A 17,980-nucleotide genomic window follows, 5' to 3' on the forward strand; every position below is an offset into this window, starting at 1 on the left:
ATAAAATAAAATAAATAATAATTATATTTATGTAAAAAAAATAAAAATAAAAATAAATAAAATGTTGGGTGTTACATATATAGCTTGGTTTATCTCTTAAGTATCTCATTTAATGTGCTATTTGATCGTGAAGTTATAATATAATTAGAATATATATTATATTAGTCTTTTAAATTCATAAAATCATATAATTATATTAAAAAAGTCATATAATTATTAATAGTTGTTTAGCTAGTTGGTCAATATTTATGGACAAATTAATTAAATTAAAATAACTCATATTAAAAAATAATTTAATAAGATTCAAATTAAATAATATATATATATATATATATATATATATATATTCCAAGATGGGTTGTGTAAAGGTAAAGGAAAAGCTAAAAAGTCATTCTCTTTCCCAGATCATACCACAACAACCACCTTCCAATGTGGGTAATTTAGATTTGGCGAAGGCATCACTTCCTCTTCAAGTCAACCTCACCAAAATCAAACAACTTGGAATCTTACTATTCACTAACTAAGCTAAATAAATAGTTATAAGGAAAAATTATTTATAATATTTTATTTAACAGAATTTAAAATTTATTTTATTAGTATTTTAATAAAATTATAATAATTAAAATAATTTTTTTTAACAAATTATGATAATTTAGAATAAAAATATTGTTTGTTAATAACTACAATATCTTAATTAGAATAATATAATAAAAAAAAACTTATCAAACATTTTTTATTAAAAAAAGTAGGAATTTAATTCTCCATAAAAAAAAAAAAAATACTTATCTGTTTCATCCACCCAACTCCAGACTAAAAGTGACAGCTAAAAGAAAGAAGCTGTTGAGCTGAAAAGGAAATAAGAAAAACTCGGTGAAACTTTGAAGCCGGAACCGACAAATCCTAGACCGACCCATTTCACGCAATCTACATGCTGAGATATTGATAGCTATAGATATATCATTTCATTGACGCCAAAGATAAAGGAAGGAAGAAAGGGTTTTGTTTTTATATTGACAAAGAACCAACACTGACTCTTCAGTCAGAAACTTCCACTCAGGATTCCGCATCACGTTTGCCCATTACTGCTGAAACTTTGAATCTGGCTTCTTCGTGGTTGGTTCTCTTCTGGGTTCTCCTTCTTTTTCTTTGAATTATATTCATTACATCTTTTGATGGGTCTCGTTGTATCACGGTTGCCATTAGATTACAGTGAAGCTTTGGCTTCTTCGACGTTTGGTTCCCTTCTTGATTGTCATTGTTTTTTTTTTTTATTGAATTACGTTAGGTATTTTTTTTATTAATTTAATCAGAAAACCAATCGTCAGAACTGAAAATTTTTATGGTACAGTAAGTTGGTGATTGATTTTATTTTATGTTGGTAGTTTTAGATTTAATTTGCCTGTTTTACACGGAACTGTTAACAAAACAGTTTTTAGCGGTGCTTAATTCTGTAGTTATTTATGAGTTATGAAACTTTCAATTATGTTATTTTTTTTTTTCAATTTATATCTTCTATGTATTGAATGGTCGGAATATTTTTAAATCCTGAGATCTGGTTCTGGTATTCACCCTTGAGTTTCTCCTCAATCATTGAGTTATCAGAGTCTTTGTCATTGCTTTAAGGGGTATGGATTTTTGCCATTTAAAAGAAATGCTTCATCTATCAGCAAAACATCCTCATCTAAATAGATATCGTAAACATAAAAAGTCTGATATCTTTTTTCTGCATTTTATTTGTTTGTGGCTCTTTTTTTTAATATGTTGTGAGATCTTTCAGAACTACAAAATTAGTTAATTTTTAAATAAAAATAACAGTGGATTCACTCTCAATTAGTATACAAATAAAACAAATGAGAAATTTCAGCCCATGATAAACTTTTATGTGATTAAATTAAATATCGGAATATCTTATTTCTGTTTGCTTTCTTCATTTTGTCCTTGATTGTTTTCCCTTTTGCTGTAATGTCCAAACTCATGTTGATTGATTACTTTGAAGTTTTTGATTAGCAAAAAATAAGATCATCAAACTTTTAAGTCTAAGAGAGAGTGAAGGTGCAAATCCCATATATATATATCATTGCTATCTCTTATGGTTGCAGTTCATTTGAATACTTTGCTCCGGTGGTTGGGCAAAAGTGGCAAATCTAGCAATGGGCTTTCGTCTCTGCTTGTTCTTCTTTCTGGTTTCTCTCCCTGTGATTTTGGCGCAAGAGTTTTGGCATGCTTCAGTCATTGTTAATGGGAATAAAACAGTTGCTGAAAATGATGACAACTTTATCTGCGCCACTATTGATTGGTGGCCTCATGACAAATGCAATTACGACCAATGTCCTTGGGCGTATTCATCTGCCATAAATATGGTAAGGTCTTGCAACATCTTAATATCAACTTTTTCTTCCTTATTAGTAAAAGATAGGGGGCTGAGAAGAAAGCATCATTCAACTACTTGAGTAAGTACTTCAATTGTTTTTATATTTTCAGGACTTATCTCATCCTCTTCTTGCCAAAACCATCCAAGGTCTGTGTGCTTCTGCTATCTTTTCATCTTTGTGGTTGTCCTGACATCCAATACAATTTATGCTTGAAAAATGATAAACCCTGCCCTTCAGTTATTGGCCTTTTTGTAAAATATTTTGTCTCATGGTATTGTATTTCTCTGTCAATGCTGGTGGCTACATAGCTTTCAAGCGGTTGAGGATAAGAATTGGAGGTTCTTTGCAAGACCAGGTGTTATATGATGTAGGAAGTTTGAAGACTCCTTGCCACCCTTTCAGAAAGATGAAAGATGGGTTGTTTGGTTTCTCAAGTGGATGCTTACATATGAAAAGATGGGATGAGCTGAATCATTTCCTCAGCATAACAGGGTAAGAGTTCAAGACACTTCCTCTCTGTTACTGATGGTTTGCATATACCTGTTACAACTGCGACGGATTTTTTTAAGGCTAAATTTCTTTGTTCTAAAGTAATATGTGGAATATAGGTACTCCAGACTTGTGGATTTAGGGTGTCAAATGCATTGAAAAAATTTTATTCTTCAGCTTGAACTGGATAGCCCTGTGCTGAGAATTTTTAGATTTGAAAAGCTCTCTTATGAGATTTTATACATTTCGTCCTGCCACTTACTTAACTCTTTAATATCTAAATCAAATTATTGAATACACGGTCTTATTTGGGTGATCACCAATTATGATACAGCTATCTTCTAAATAATCTCTATATTTGCATACTATGAACCTATCTTGGTGGTGCAGACCAGCACAGTTAGCAAGTGATTAGAGTCACATCGATTTATAAGGACTTTAGATTGATCTCCTCTAATGCCAAAATGCATCCATGCTGCCAGATACCCCAAAAAGAAAAGGAAAAATCTCAAGCTCACTGAAACAGCTTTTTCCTAAAAATCAAACCACATTGGATTGGAACGTTGCAGGCCTTTCTATTCCTTTTTAAAGTTTGACATGTGTTCATCTTGTAATTCTCCAATTCGTCATTTAGAGTGTACCTTTTATTCTATAAGAATTTGAAATCTAAAGTTTATCAGGTTCTTAGGTGTCGATAGCAATGAGAATTGGGGAAAAGGAGGAAGTGTTGCCTTTTGCTTTTGAAAGAAAAGGGATGAGTGAAAGAAGCCTCTTTCTTCTGTTGTCACTCCAGATACCCTGCCAAGCCAAATTTCATCAGCCCCCAACCTTGCAGTTACCCAATTAGACCAAGGAATTAAACTGCTCAAGCGTTTTACACCATAGAGAGAAATAGCATTGTTGGTGATTAGGATTCTCAGCCTCCCTTTTACAAGTATAGCAATCATTCACCAAAACTTTCCTCTTTTTCTCTCATTTTGATTGGTGAGATTCTCTCTCTCATTGCTTGCCAGACAGAAAAAGGAATTTTAGAGGTTGCATAACTATAGTAAGTGGCCGACCTATATATAGCTTTGTGATCTCCTCTATCTCTCAATTTTTTCTCCCTCTAAAATTCTCTCGATTCCCTAAATAGTCAAGGTCCATTTTTCAATCTACGGCCGGACATTGTGGTCGACCTAGATTGAAGACTGAGTTATGTCCAATAGTTGAAGATTCTTGGTCATCGAGAATAAGTTGTATGACTTAGTTTGTGTGGGAAAAAATTTAGATGGACTACGGATCAGCGAAAATGGTGCAGGTTTTAGGAGATCAATTTTTCTGAACAAAGAGGAGTTCGAGTGGTTACTAGAATCTTTAGAAGATTTTTGTTGGAACAGAAAAGGGGGGTCAATTGGGTAGGCATTCGAGTGGTTACTAGAATCTTTAGAAGATTTTTGTTGGAACAGAAAAGGGGGGTCAATTGGGTAGGCATTTGATCCGCACCAATTATGATCCATGGATCTCCTTTGGAAGTAACAGAAGGGGAGAGTATGTTGTTTTGTCAATTCAATCGAAAAAAAGGTGAAAAGAATATTCTTTCCTGGGGGGGGGGGAACCAAGGAAAAGGGTAGTGGAAGTAAATGTTAGCGACTTTTGAACTTGCAAACAGGCAGGTGCGTGCTTCTGTTTCTCATCCGAGTGGGAGGGTAGAGGCGGGGGATGTCTGTTGCACCATCCCTTGGAATGCCATTGTAAAGTGTCCCCACTGTGCTGAGCCTATCCAATTCACTGGGGCATTTGGTGCGGTGCAAACTTATGCGACAGCTGTGCAAAAGATGGATGCTAAAGGAAATCGGGTAGGACAGAAAAGCGACGTTATGTATGGGACCCGTTTCGGCAAGAGACGACCCGAAAGGCCATGGGCCCAATATACTTCATTTTCTCAATGTGTTGACCGAAGAAAGAAAAGGGAGGAGAATGGGTTTTTGGGCCGAGACTTGAACAATAAAGGTGGGCTAAGTGAAAAGAGGAGATTCTCTTGGGTGGAGAAGGGGAAGTGGCCTGCTAGATCTAACTCAATAGAAATTAATAGAGAGGACGAAGTCCAAAAGCAGAAGGAAACTCTCTACCCAACCCGGGGCGAAACTTCGGATTCTAAAATAGTGGGGTCCGTCACGACTTAGACAGATGCGAAGCATAATGTGGCTCTAGTCTCTGGAACCCTAGAGTGCAGATCGATGGTTGGCTTGAAGGATGGCATGACGCAAATTGCGGAACACAGTGATGTAGAATCAAGTGAAAAAGAAGATATGAAGTTTGTTGATGTTTTGCCTCATGTTATAAAGTCTGAAAGGGAGAAGAGACTAAAGATCAATGTATGGCGATGGTCTTGTTCGAAGACAAAGAGCAGCAAAAGGAGATTTACCCTTTGGTAGATCTGAAGATCGAAGAGATCCTTGCTTTGAGCTTAGATTTAGAGGGAATTGATATTTTCAATGGTCTCCCGACAGGGTGTTTGCAATGAGTTTATCAGAATATTCAGAAGTTCAACAAATCAATGGGGATTTTCATGAAAAGTATGGAAACTCAAGCTTTTTTATTTTTTTCTGAAATTAAAAAGAGAAGAAGGGAAAAAAAGAATATGGGCATTATGCTGTCCAAGGGGAAGAAAAAAGTTGTTGAGTGTATATTGAGAGAGCTGAAAAGACTTGAATCTAGTGTCAACTATGAAAGGAAGAGGAGGGGGGATAAGAGCCAGGGAGGTACAAAAAATTCTGATTTTAATGATGGGTAAAATTGTATCCTGGAATGTTAGGGGTGTCGATAACCGAGATAAGAGACTCATTACTAAAGGTTGTTTGGCATAATGAAGCCGGATATTGTTTGTTTGCGGGAGTCTAAATTGGATCAATGTTCGGAAGAGATTATTCACAGCATGTGGAGAGAGAAAGAGGTAGGATGACATTGTATTCCAGTGAATGGTACTGTTGGTGGTATTATCCTCATATGAAATGAAGAGAGTGTTAAATGTCTTGAGGTGTGCAAAGGGGAGACTACATTAGCTTTCCTTTTGAAGAACTGTAAGTTGAATTGTGAATGAGCTTTTATGGGTGTGTATTGTCGGAGTAATAATGAAGAGAAAGAGATACTTGGAAGGGAACTTGAAGATAACAAGAAGAAATGGGGTGATCTCTGTATTGTTGGGGGGGAGGGGGCGATTTCAATATGACATTAAATTGCGATGACAGAAACAGCAACAATACGAGAATAACAGATGCTAATCAGTTTAGGGAGTTGATGGATAGGCTGGAATTAGTTGATCTTCCTCTCTCAGGAGGACAATGTACTTGGACAAATATGAGACAGCAACTTGTGTGCTTTAGAATTGACAGATTCTTGGTTTCTCCTGTGTTGGTATCTCAAATTTATGGTGTAATTCAGAAAACTCAACAAATGTCAACATCGGACCATTTTCCTATTTGCCTTTAGACAGATGGAATTCATTGGGGGCCAATCCCTTTCCGATTTAATAATAAATGGTTGTCAGATGCGAGATTTGCTGTATTGGTGAAAGAGACTTGAAAAAATACTATAATATAGGAAAAAGCTAGTTTTAGAGTTGCTGAAAAATTGAAAGAAGTTAAAAATTTAATACAGGTGTGAGCTAAAGATGAAAAAGTGAGGATTGGGGATTCCTTCACTACTATCATGCAGGAAATCAGTGATTTAGATCAGCTGGAGGGAAATGGTTTACTGGATGAGACCATGATGGGCAGGAGAAAAACTTTGAAGATGGATTTGGCTAATTTGTGTAAGGCCGATGAGATATCATAGAAGCAAAAGTATAGAGAAAGGTGGGTTAAGGATGGCGATCGGAACATGAAGTATTTTCACATTATGGCCAGTAATAAGAGAAGAAATAACTACATTCCTGAAATATGGGTTGATGGCAGCAAAATTACGAGCAATCAAGAGATCAAAAAAGCAACCAAAGATTATTTTGCCGAACTGTACCATGAAGAACATATGATAAGGCCCACTTTGGATGCTATTAATTTTAGACGACTTTCTGAGGACAATAAATTAATACTGGAAATGGAATTCGCTGAGGATGAGATTAAAGAATATTTGGATATGTGTAATGGGGATAAAACTCCAGGTCCAAATGGTTTTAATATGAAATTCTGATATGTTATCAAGGATAATGTAATGGAAATGTTTAGGAAGATGCATAAATCTAAAAAATTTGTGAAAGCTCTCAATTCTACCTTTTTTGCTCTTATTCCTTAAAAAAATAAGGCTAAGGAATTTCGTGACTTCAGGCCAATTAGCTCGGTGGGCTATGTATATAAACTTATTGCTAAAGTTTTGGTTAGAAGACTTTTTAGAGTTCTTGAGGATATTATTAGTAACAGTAAAAACACTTTTGTGGATGGTAGAAAAATTCTTGATGTTGTTATGACGGCTAATAAGATGGTAGACGGTATTAGAAAGGAAGAGATCATTTATAAACTTGATATGGAAAAAGCATATGACCACGTTAGTTGGAGTTTTGTTGACTATATGCTTGAGAGGTTTGGTTTCAGGACAAAATGGAGACTTTGGATGCATACATGCTTGATTACCACTTCTTTTGATGTTCTCATTAATGATGGTCCTTCGGAATTCTTGATGACCTCTAGGGGTTTTAGGCAAGGCGACCCACTCTCTCCTTTGTTATTTATTTTGGTTATGGAAGTGTTGGTTGGGTTGATGATCAAGGCAAGATCTGCAACTTTTTAAGGGTGTTAGTGTGGGTCATGGAAGCAGTACATTGGATGTTTCTCATATTTTATTTGCTGATGACACCTTAATCTTTTGTTGTCCTGATGTGAGAAACCTTCTCCATTTAAGGTATATCCTTTTATGCTTTCAAGGGGTATCGGGGTTGAAGATCAATATCCAAAAATCTGAATTGGTTAAGTTGGCTAGCATTGATGATGGGAGTCTCTATGCGGTGATATTGGAATATAGGGAAGTCACTTTACTGATCAAATATCTTGGTTTGCCTTTGGGGGCTAGCTATAAGAGTAGCGTCTCATGGGATTCTATTTTGGAAATGTGTGAGAATAGGTTGGTTGGTTGGAAGAGAAAGTTACTGTCAAAAGAAGGGAGACTCACGTTGATAAAAAGCACTATGGCTAATCTTCTAATCTCTTATTTGTCAACTATAATGATTCCTGTGAATGTTGCAAAGAAACTGGAAACTTTACAATGCAATTTTCTCTGGGATGATGATGAGGAGACACAAAGATTTCATTTGGTAAAATGGGATGAAATCAAAAAACCATTGAAGTATTGGGGGTTGGGTATCAGATCTATTGTCGAGTTAAATGTGGCTTTGCAGGGAAATGGTTATGACGTTTTTACATGAGGAGGATAGATTGTGGAGGCAGATTGTCCGGATTCGTTGGGGTGATCTTGTGTGGGATGACAGTGGGGTAACAAGGCCCAGAAGAACCCACAGCAAGAGTTTATGGAGGAAAATTCTGATGCAATGGCTGCAGTTTAAGGAAAATTTGCAGTGGAAGGCTGGCAGGGGCAACCAGATTTTGGAACTATGCCTGGATTGATAATGTGTCTTTGTTGAACAGATTTCCCAGAATTTATTCTATTGCAGACACAAAATATGCTGCTTTAGAATGCATATATTTCAAATTCCGATAGTTTTGTTTGGTTGATCAATGTTACTAGAAATTTGCAGGACTGGGAACTCAAAGAATTTGAAAATCTGTTATGTTTATTGTCTGCGCAACAGTTGATTGATGGTGAGGATAAAGTGCAGTGGAAGGTGGATAAAAGTGGGGTTTTCTCTGTCAAATCTTACTGCAATTGTAACACCCAAATTTTATTATTTTGATTTTTTAATTTATTTTAAAATTTTAGTTTAATTTTTCAATATTTAATTTATAAGGTTTTAATTTAATTTAATTTAATTTAATTTAATAAAAATAAAAATAATAATAATGATAAAATAGGGTAAAATTATTTTTGGGATTTAATTGAAATTGATTTTGAAAAAAAAAAGGTGAAAATTTGGATTCTGGGAGTGTTTTTGAAAAGAAAATCGGAAAACGGGGGTCAAAACGTAATTTAGAAAAGTTGTGCCACGTCAGCAGCCCAGTTAGCAGCCCCGGCCAAACAGAACACGCCGCGTGGCAAGGAAGCTGACGCGGGAGGTCACGGGGGATGGAGCCACGTGGGCGATCCACATGCACGCGATCGAACAGTACAAATCTCACGCGTGCGGACGGTCCAGATTGAATTACGCACTGACAGCCCAGATCGCATCGCGATGGACGACCCAGATTTATTCCCATTTTAATCGCGATCGGACGACCCAAATTAAATCGTGATGGACGGCTGAGATTAAAAGGAGAAGGTTATAAATAACCTCACCCACACCTGACCCCAAACCCTAGCTGCCAGTACCCTCGCCGGAGAAGAAGAACCAATCACCGGAGGAGCCGGCCGCCGCACCGGAGGGTTTTTCGACCGCCAAACGAGGTAAATTTCCTCCCCTTGGCTTGTTTTTTGATGCTGAATCCGCCTATGGCCAAATCGGAGCCAAAGTCTAGCGGCGCCGCCGCGGCTTCCCTCGGTTTTTGCCTCCGATGAGGCCCTTTTCGGTTCCTGTTCGATGCAATTTTTATACCACTGTGATCACCGTCCTTTTCTCTACAGGTTGACCGGAGCAAAATATCAAATCGCGACTTGCGCCGGAGAAGCCGCCGCACCCGAGAGCTTCGCCGCCGGTAAGTCTTGGTTTTTCGTATTTTTTGGCCCACCGAGGGCTCTTGGGTTGTTTTATCGCAGGAACCAATGCAAGTTTAGCCGAATTCGGCCGAAAACGGCCAACCCGAGGCGGATTGCCGCCGCAGACAGTGGTGTCGTCGCCGGAGCATGGCGGAGCCGCCGTGCCGGAATTTCGATATTGGCCGAAAAGGGGCGTTGGGTCTGATTTGAAATTTTTTGAGACACATGCAGGTACCGGTGGTACGTTTCAGTTTTCCGGAAAAAATTCAGGAAATTTAGGGACAGTCCGTAGGTGCATTGTAGAGCCGATTTCAGACCCCGAAACAAGTAAGGATCTCTCACCCTATTTTCTATCACGGCATTAAAGCCTAATAAATGATAAAACGGTATTTTATGACTTAATAGATATGTATAATTGATTAAGGTTGCCAATGGAGCCCGAATCTGATATATTTTCGGTCAGGTGTTGTTTGATTTATTTTGCAGTTTTGAATGCAGTATGGTGCCTGATGTGTTTATTCTATGGTTTCGTATACATGAATCACGGTTTCATTTATTATGTTTTGAATTATTGTGAACCCGATGTTTTGTTGCCTTATTTGGTGTCCATTACTAGTTTACGTGTTTATGTTTGATTTGATAATTGAGACCCAGAAAAATGGAAAAAGGTTATGTGAATTGATAAATGGATAATGTGGACAGCTTGACTAGATATCCTGAGAGATGGTGGACGGACCGGATCTGTAGGGAACCCTACCGGGAACGTGGTCTCTCATATCGGATGGGGTATGGAGACCTTATGTATTTTGGCGCCCATATCGGACGGGGTATGGGGACGGCCCGTTTCACCATCATACCGGACGGGGTATTGAGATTTATGGTTTTGGCGCCCATACCGGACGGAGTATGGGGAAGGCCCGTTTCACCCTCATACCGGACGGGGTATTGAGGTTTATGTTTTTGGCGCCCATACCTGATGGGGTATGGGGACTGCCCTGGAATCAAGTTATTAATGTTAATGGTTCATGTATAACGGGGACCCCCTATGGATCCCCATGGATATTAGTAGGCTGGTAAAAGAGGAGAATTGTTGTCTGATTATGGAAGTGCAAAAGTATAACATGTGTTATGTTATAAAGTGTATATGATTTTATGATGGTTATAATGTTATTGTTTTCATATGTTATTTTCATGAATCTTACCGAGATAAGTGGACAGTAAAGGTTTTTATTATTAATAAATGAGTTTGTTATAAATTATGCTCCATTGGTCGTTTTTGTTTTCTACCAACCTTTACTTCTATGGCAGTGAGATAGTGTGATGTATTTACTGGGGTAGTGTAACTCATTCCTTACTTAACCATTTCAGATCAGGAAGACGTGGTTCTCAATCCCATTACGCAGGAATACGGCGAGTTAGACGCCTAAAGATTTTATAGTTCTATTTATAGTTTTTATTTCGAGTATTTCTTTTAATTAGTTTATTCTTTCATACGTTGAATACGTTTATGGTTATCGTGTAAGGGATGTTAATCAGAATTTTTATTTCGCTTCTGCATTTAAAATTTTTAATACATACATTTTCATTTAAATTTCCGGAGCCATTACAGCAATCACTTAACTAACAGAAATAGTGTCATGAACTTAATTCCCCCTTCTAGACAGATTTGGAAGGCTAGTGTCCCTCCTAGAGTTGCTTTTTTTGCATGGGAAGCAAGTAGAGAATGCATTTTGACAATTGATAACTTAATTGCTTGGGGGCTGTTTATTCCCAATAGATGTTATTTATGTATGGCTGATGCAGAAAGTTGCAGGCATGTTTTGTTGTGGTGTCCGATGGCGTTTGGTTTCTGGAGCACCATTTATAGGTTGATTGGGGTTAATTGGGTGATGGCTGGATCTATTAGGGAGGATTTGTGGGCGTGGGATGGCATTCATTTAGATAGAAAGTTGAAATATATTATTCTATTATCCTTGTTGTGGATTCTTTGGAAGGAAAAAAATTCTAGAACTTTTGAGGATAAACCTACTGATTTGTATAGGTTGAGAGATAAGTGAATGTATTATTTTGGGATTTTGTTGTTAGGGCATGACATGATTAATGATGTGAATTTTGAGCAAGTCATACACTCACTAACTATATTGTAAAGTTTTTGTATAGGGGCGGTACTCCCGGTTTTATGATACCATGATAATATATAGTTCATACTTCTTATTTCAACAGAAAAAATAACTGTAGTGAAAGTGTTCTACAATCTTACATTTGCAGGGCCATTGTGATCTTATTTCAACAGAAAAAATAACTGTAGTGAAAGTGTTCTACAATCTTACATTTGCAGGGCCATTGTGACATTTGGTTTGAATGCACTCCATGGGAGGCACAAAGGCAGGGGTCGTGCTTGGGAAGGAGCTTGGGACTCAACTAATGCTTATGCTTTTATAAACTATACTGTTTCAAAAGGATACCAGATAGATTCATGGGAATTTGGTATGAGCTTCAGACATAGTTGTTTGTTTTCTCTGTTTGAATTTGGTTGTCTTACTCTAATTTTCTCTCATGATAGGTAATGAGTTGAGTGGAAGTGGTGTTGGTGCAAGTGTAAATGTTGAGGCATATGGGAAAGACTTGATCAAATTGAAGGGTATTATCAATAACTTGTATAAAAGCTCCCATTCAAAGCCTTCACTTCTAGCACCTGGAGGATTCTTTGAGAAGGATTGGTATGCTAGGCTTCTTCAGGTTTCAGGTCCAGGCATTATCAATAGTATGACTCACCATATATACAATCTGGGTGCAGGTTGGCTTTGTTTTGTGCAAGTAATCTTATTTCCAATATAGTTAAAGTTATGTTGGCATTGGGATCGGTTAAATTTAATGTTCTTTCTAGTAATGATTAAAAATTATATTATGCAAGAGTTTTTCAAGACATTCATCTTTTGTACTTTCTAGACTCGAATGATATTCACTCCTGCCAGTTCTGTTTAAAATTGTAGGGTTTTTTTTTGTTCTTGTCATCTGCTTTCCTTATGGTTGCGAGGAACTATATTACTCTGATTTGCTAAAACACAAAGCAGGTCGAAAGAAGCCTCTTGTATTTAAATCCACTAAGTAAGCATCTGGTAACTTTTGGCTAGAACTGAAGAGAGATGTTTGTTAACGTGGAGTTGGAGTGTAATACATGTCAGAAAATCTTTGCTGGGTAGCACCTTAAAATAAATGTGTGAGAATTACATCCATCTTTTTCTTAAATACTCTTTATTCCATTCTTTTATTTTTGTTATGGTGCTCTACATTGTCAGTGCCTTTCATTGTGTCGGCATGAAGATGAATAGAACTTTTTCCTGCTTACATATAATTAGATGTTTGAGATGGTGAATTGTCAAGTACCTATTTGTTTAAACTTGTGCGATGCATATTGTAAAGTGGACAACATGATCCACGACTAGGGACTAGAATTGCAAAAAGGAAATATACTGGATATTGTTTCTCAAATTGCTTTAGTCTTCTCTTCAATTTCCAGATCATGTTTGTTCACTAACGGATTTTGCCTGTAGTTTGAAAATAATGTTTTCTTCAGAAGGGATCCAATATTTATATATACCCCAGACATAAACTCATGCTCTCACTGTTAATTGTTTGTGACTTCATTCTAATTTTATATGCTTATCTGCATTTCAGGTGATGATCCTAAGCTTGTGAGTAAAATTTTGGATCCCCAATTTTTGAGCAGGGTATCCAGAACATTTGGTAATCTCAGTCAGACCATTCAAAAGAATGGTCCTTGGGCTTCTGCATGGGTTGGAGAATCTGGTGGAGCCTATAACAGTGGTGGTCGCCATGTCTCTAATACATTTGTTAACAGCTTTTGGTAAATTTGGTTGCTTAACTTCTTCTATTAGATACACATTATTATTGAAGATGAATCTGTTATCAGTCTAGAAAATTTATTTATTTTTCTAATCTTTATTTATTTGGAACCATTAGGTACCTAGATCAACTCGGCTTGTCATCCCTGTACAACACTAAAGTCTACTGCAGGCAGACTTTAGTTGGTGGGAACTATGGTCTTCTCAACAGAACTACATTTGTCCCAAATCCTGATTACTACAGGCAAGAGCAGGGACTTCAAGTTCTCTCTGCTTCATCTGTACTAAAATTTTCTTTTCCTTTACGAGGAGAAAATATTAAAAAGAAGTTCTCTAATGCTTTTTTATTTCATAAATTTATTATGAATAGTGCACTTCTATGGCATCGACTAATGGGAAAAGGCGTTCTGGCTGTTGAAAGTAATGCATCACCTTATCTACGTTCTTATGCCCATTGTTCAAAAGGAAGAGTAAGTCTCTAGTCCTCAGTTATACTTTCTCGGTTCCATTTTATGTGAATTTGTTCATGAGGCAAGAATATTGATGCCATAAAGGCATTGGTGGAATTTGATAAATGTATTGTTGAACAATTTTCTCAAAACTCTAATTTTATAGGAAATAATTTAATCTATCATTTATACATAAACATGCTCCTTCATGTGCAATTTTGTTAAGCAAAAAGCATGGATTGAGCATAGATTCTCCATGAATTGTGATAGAGCTTAATTAACATAAATAGGGTAGATAGGCTTCAAATTGTAAAAACTGCTCTGACACCATGTTAAACAATAAAAGTTTAACTGATTTTTCAAAATGCTCGAAGTTATAGGAAATAACTAATCTATTGTTTATGCAACAATAAAATCTATTGATAATTCTCTCCCTGAGAAAATTATATGGTTATGATTATCATCAGTAACATTGTTTTAACTATCTAAAGGGGAAAAGTAATTCGAATCTTATGAACCTACAGCAATTTTCTTAGCAGTATACATATGTTAGACCACCAATTATTGTGTGTCCCAACTCCCAAATGTGTACCAAGAATTCCATGTAACATCTCATCTGTGATTCACCTACTCATCTTGGCTTATACTTAAAAGCAAGACCTGAAAAAAACCTGATTATGCTAATTACAATTGCCTGCTCTTCTGTCGCTACCTTGCATTATTTCTCTCCTCAAAATTTGATAATTCTATCTCAATGACAATTTATAGAAAGGCTGCTTGTTTCTCCAGATTTGGACTACAAATATTAGCTTGTATATCTACTTGATCTTATTTTCAATTTCCCCTTCTTGGTTATGTTCATAATTTGTCATTGTTCTGTTACAGCCTGGAGTAACCTTGGTCCTTATAAATCTGAGCAATAAAACTGAGTTTGTGATTGGTGTTCAAAATGGTCTGAACATCAATTTGCACCTGGAAAACCAGAGTGCCCACAGAAGAGCATCATTTGCCAACAGCCTTAAGAACAGGTTTTCATGGATAGCGAACAAGGCTTCAGATGGATCATTTTTCAGGGAGGAATACCATTTGACAGCAAAAGATGGGAACCTCCAGAGCCAAACCATGGTTCTAAATGGAATCCCGGTAAAGCTTACCGACAATGGAGACATCCCAAATCTAAAACCTGTTCGTAATGACGTGAGATCTTCAATATATGTCCGTCCTCTGTCCATTGCGTTTGTTGCACTTCCTAACTTCGATGCTCCTGCTTGTAGATGAAATTTACATGCAGTCAACAGCTTGAGCTTTTAACTGTACTATTATCTTGTACATGATAATTATGGAACTGGAAAATATGGTGGGTTTTCATTTCTTGCCAAGTGTAATTATCATTAGAATTTTAATAATGGCTCTATCAATCAAAATGCAATCAACTTTCTTTTTGATTCTCCTCAACCATGTAAGTCTTAGCTTTGCACCTACAAATATTTTTATATGTTGTTAATGTAAGATTGTAATGTGTTTACATTACGTAACGAAAAATATAAAATAATTTAATATAATTTATTTGTGTTTTAAAAATTATATTATAAGTTAAAAATTAAATTTAAAATATAATTGATAGTGAATTTTTAAATTAAAATTAATTTTTTTTTATGTATGTATATATACTGAAATTGACTTTTATTAATTAATAATTTTATTAATAAAATATGTAAATAAATTGAATAATATTTATGTTAAAATTTTCTTTCAAAATTTTAACAGAATTAAAAGAAAAATTCACTCAATATTTTCTTTTTTCTTTTGGTGTGTGTGCAGCTACAGGGTTTTCCTTTTTTTCTTGTTAGGTTTTTTTTGGAATCACCTTTTAGTATATATATCACACACATATATAGGTAGCATGGATAGTTAATAAGTCCTATTTGGTATTATTCCTGCACAAGTCCAAACAAATTTAGACATTTCTTTTTTTTTTAGCATCCAATTATATATATATATATATATATCATATATATAATTGTCAGGTCCATCTTCCTGTACCGGTCCAAAACAATTTAGACTTCATTTTTTTTTCTCTTCAATATCCAATTATATATATATATATATATATATATCATATATATGTTGCCTATTATTATTATTATTATTATTTAATAAAATAATTTTATAAATTGATTCAATTTCAAATTAGATTTTATAATAATCTTTATTATTATAATAACCACATATTATATTATTATACTAATTACATAATAACAAAAAAATATAGATATTAATATTCTATTTTTAAAATAAAAAAATTTAATTTATCTTTAATATTAATTATATCATTTAGGTTAGGAAAAAATATAATAATATTTTATTTAAACAAAATTTTATTTATTTGATTAAATTAAATTTTTTAATCTAATTATGAAATAATTAAAATAATTAATTCATTTAATTAACGTCAGAACACTCATTAGTATACGATCTCATAAATTCAATACTAAATCGGTAGTAAATTGGTCAAATCAATTTATTAATTAAGGTTGGTATCTACTAACATTCTTGTCTACTAATATTCTTTAATGACTGAATAATATGAAATGTATAATTATTCTTAATAATCTGTTAAAGAATGATATAATATTTCCTTCTATCATTATTGTTCTGGATTAATCTTGAGATATAGTTTAACTGTCAAATCCCAATGGATAATCAATTATGTTTTGTGTCACTTATAATTGACTAATAAATGATATAAAAAATTATTTTTTTTCTTTCATTCAATTATTTTGATCAAGATCTTAATGAAGTCATTATAATAAATGACAATATAAAATTTAAACTTATTACTAAAGTTGACAGATTTTGTTTAGATCAATCATTAATTTTACAAATATTTAATCAAATTTAATATTCTTTTAATTATAGTTCTAGAGTTATATGTAATAGCAGGGCCCAAAATTTGACCCAAGATTAATTTTAACATTCTAAAATATATAAAAAATCTATTTTTAAAATTAATAAATTTTAATTTAATGTGGAGTTATAAAAAAATATGTGAAAATTTGGATTCAGATAGTGTTTTTGAAAGAAAACTCAAAAATTAGAGGTCAGAATATAAATAAAAAAAATTTAGCTATGTAGTACTGCCCAGTCAGCAGTCTCGACGAATCAGAGCGCGCCGCGTGGCAAGGCACGCTGACTCGGTGTCACGCAGGAGGTTACGCTAGAGATTCGCGTGCCCTGCGATCAGACGACCCAGAAGCGATCCCATGCATGTGAACGGTCCGGATATGTTTTTTTCTTAGGCGCAATCGGACGGTCGAGATCAAACACGATGAACGGTCTAGATTTATTTTTTCTTTAAGCGCGATCGAACGGTTGAGATCAAATACAATGAACGGTTCAGATTAACGCGAGATGAGTATAAATATTTTGCATTACACTGAACCTGAACCCTAACCGTCAGCCTCCTGTCAGCCTCCCGCTGAAGAAGATGAACCAGTTGCTGGAGAAGGGAGCCGACCGTAAAAAAAAGTAAAAATTTTCTTACTCACTCGAAATTCAATTTTGAGCACCTTGTGGCCATATCGGAGTGAAATAAATGGTAGGTGAGCCAGAAATTGCAAGCAAAACCCGCAACCTTTTCCGATGAGCCCCTTCTTGTTTTCTGTTTCGTGGGATTTTTTCAACGTTGTATTTACCGCTCTGTTTTCTATAGGTTGACTGAAGAAAAAATCCCAGTTGCGAAGGTGAGTCGGTGGAGCTGCCACACCCAAAAAACTCTACCACTGGTAGGTTTCTGTTTTATAATTTTTTGGGCCAACCGAGGCTCCCTAACATATTTTTTTGCAGGGATATGTATAAAGTCGGTTGAAATCAGTCAAAACCGGCCGAAAATAGCCAGGTTGAGGCAAACCATCGCTGTAGGTGGCGGTGCCACCGTCACTGAAGCACGACGGTGTCGCCGTGCCAGAATCCCAAAATTGATTATAAATGATTTTTAACACCAATTTTTTATTTTTGGGCTATTTTT

General features: G+C 35.4%; 1 protein-coding gene and 1 long non-coding RNA gene across 5 annotated transcripts; both read left to right on the forward strand.

Annotated features, from left to right (window-relative positions):
- Positions 1 to 802: 802 nt before the first annotated feature.
- On the forward strand, positions 803 to 15,396 carry LOC110813997 (heparanase-like protein 1). 4 transcript variants are annotated; one of them, XM_088210969.1, is made up of 10 exons: positions 803 to 1,113; positions 2,100 to 2,360; positions 2,482 to 2,518; positions 2,681 to 2,864; positions 11,977 to 12,125; positions 12,202 to 12,435; positions 13,317 to 13,506; positions 13,623 to 13,748; positions 13,875 to 13,974; positions 14,839 to 15,396. In XM_088210969.1, the coding sequence occupies exons 2-10, from the start codon at positions 2,151 to 2,153 to the stop codon at positions 15,229 to 15,231; spliced, it is 1,623 nt and encodes a 540-aa protein (XP_088067095.1). In that variant the 5' UTR covers positions 803 to 1,113; positions 2,100 to 2,150; the 3' UTR covers positions 15,232 to 15,396. The 4 variants fall into 4 exon arrangements, with proteins under 4 accessions (XP_088067095.1, XP_088067098.1, XP_088067096.1 ...); XM_088210972.1 differs by lacking the exon at positions 803 to 1,113 and adding an exon at positions 1,174 to 1,231; XM_088210970.1 differs by lacking the exon at positions 803 to 1,113 and adding an exon at positions 1,197 to 1,342.
- Positions 8,101 to 10,334, forward strand: LOC148239773 (uncharacterized). Its single transcript, XR_015816188.1, has 3 exons — positions 8,101 to 9,389; positions 9,567 to 9,637; positions 9,870 to 10,334. It is a non-coding gene; the product is annotated as an uncharacterized LOC148239773 (long non-coding RNA).
- Positions 15,397 to 17,980: the final 2,584 nt, after the last annotated feature.

Source organism: Carica papaya, chromosome 9 (genome assembly GCF_054855325.1).
Source record: "Carica papaya isolate Zhongbai chromosome 9, ASM5485532v1, whole genome shotgun sequence".
Taxonomy (NCBI): domain Eukaryota; kingdom Viridiplantae; phylum Streptophyta; class Magnoliopsida; order Brassicales; family Caricaceae; genus Carica; species Carica papaya.

Coding starts and splice junctions, on each gene's coding strand:
- LOC110813997 (XM_088210969.1), top strand. CDS start 2,151: ATGGGCTTTCGTCTCTGCTTGTTCTTCTTTCTGGTTTCTCTCCCTGTG. Junction 2,519..2,680: donor TCTTGCCAAAACCATCCAAG/GTCTGTGTGCTT, acceptor GTGGCTACATAG/CTTTCAAGCGGTTGAGGATA. Junction 13,507..13,622: donor ACATTTGTTAACAGCTTTTG/GTAAATTTGGTT, acceptor TGGAACCATTAG/GTACCTAGATCAACTCGGCT.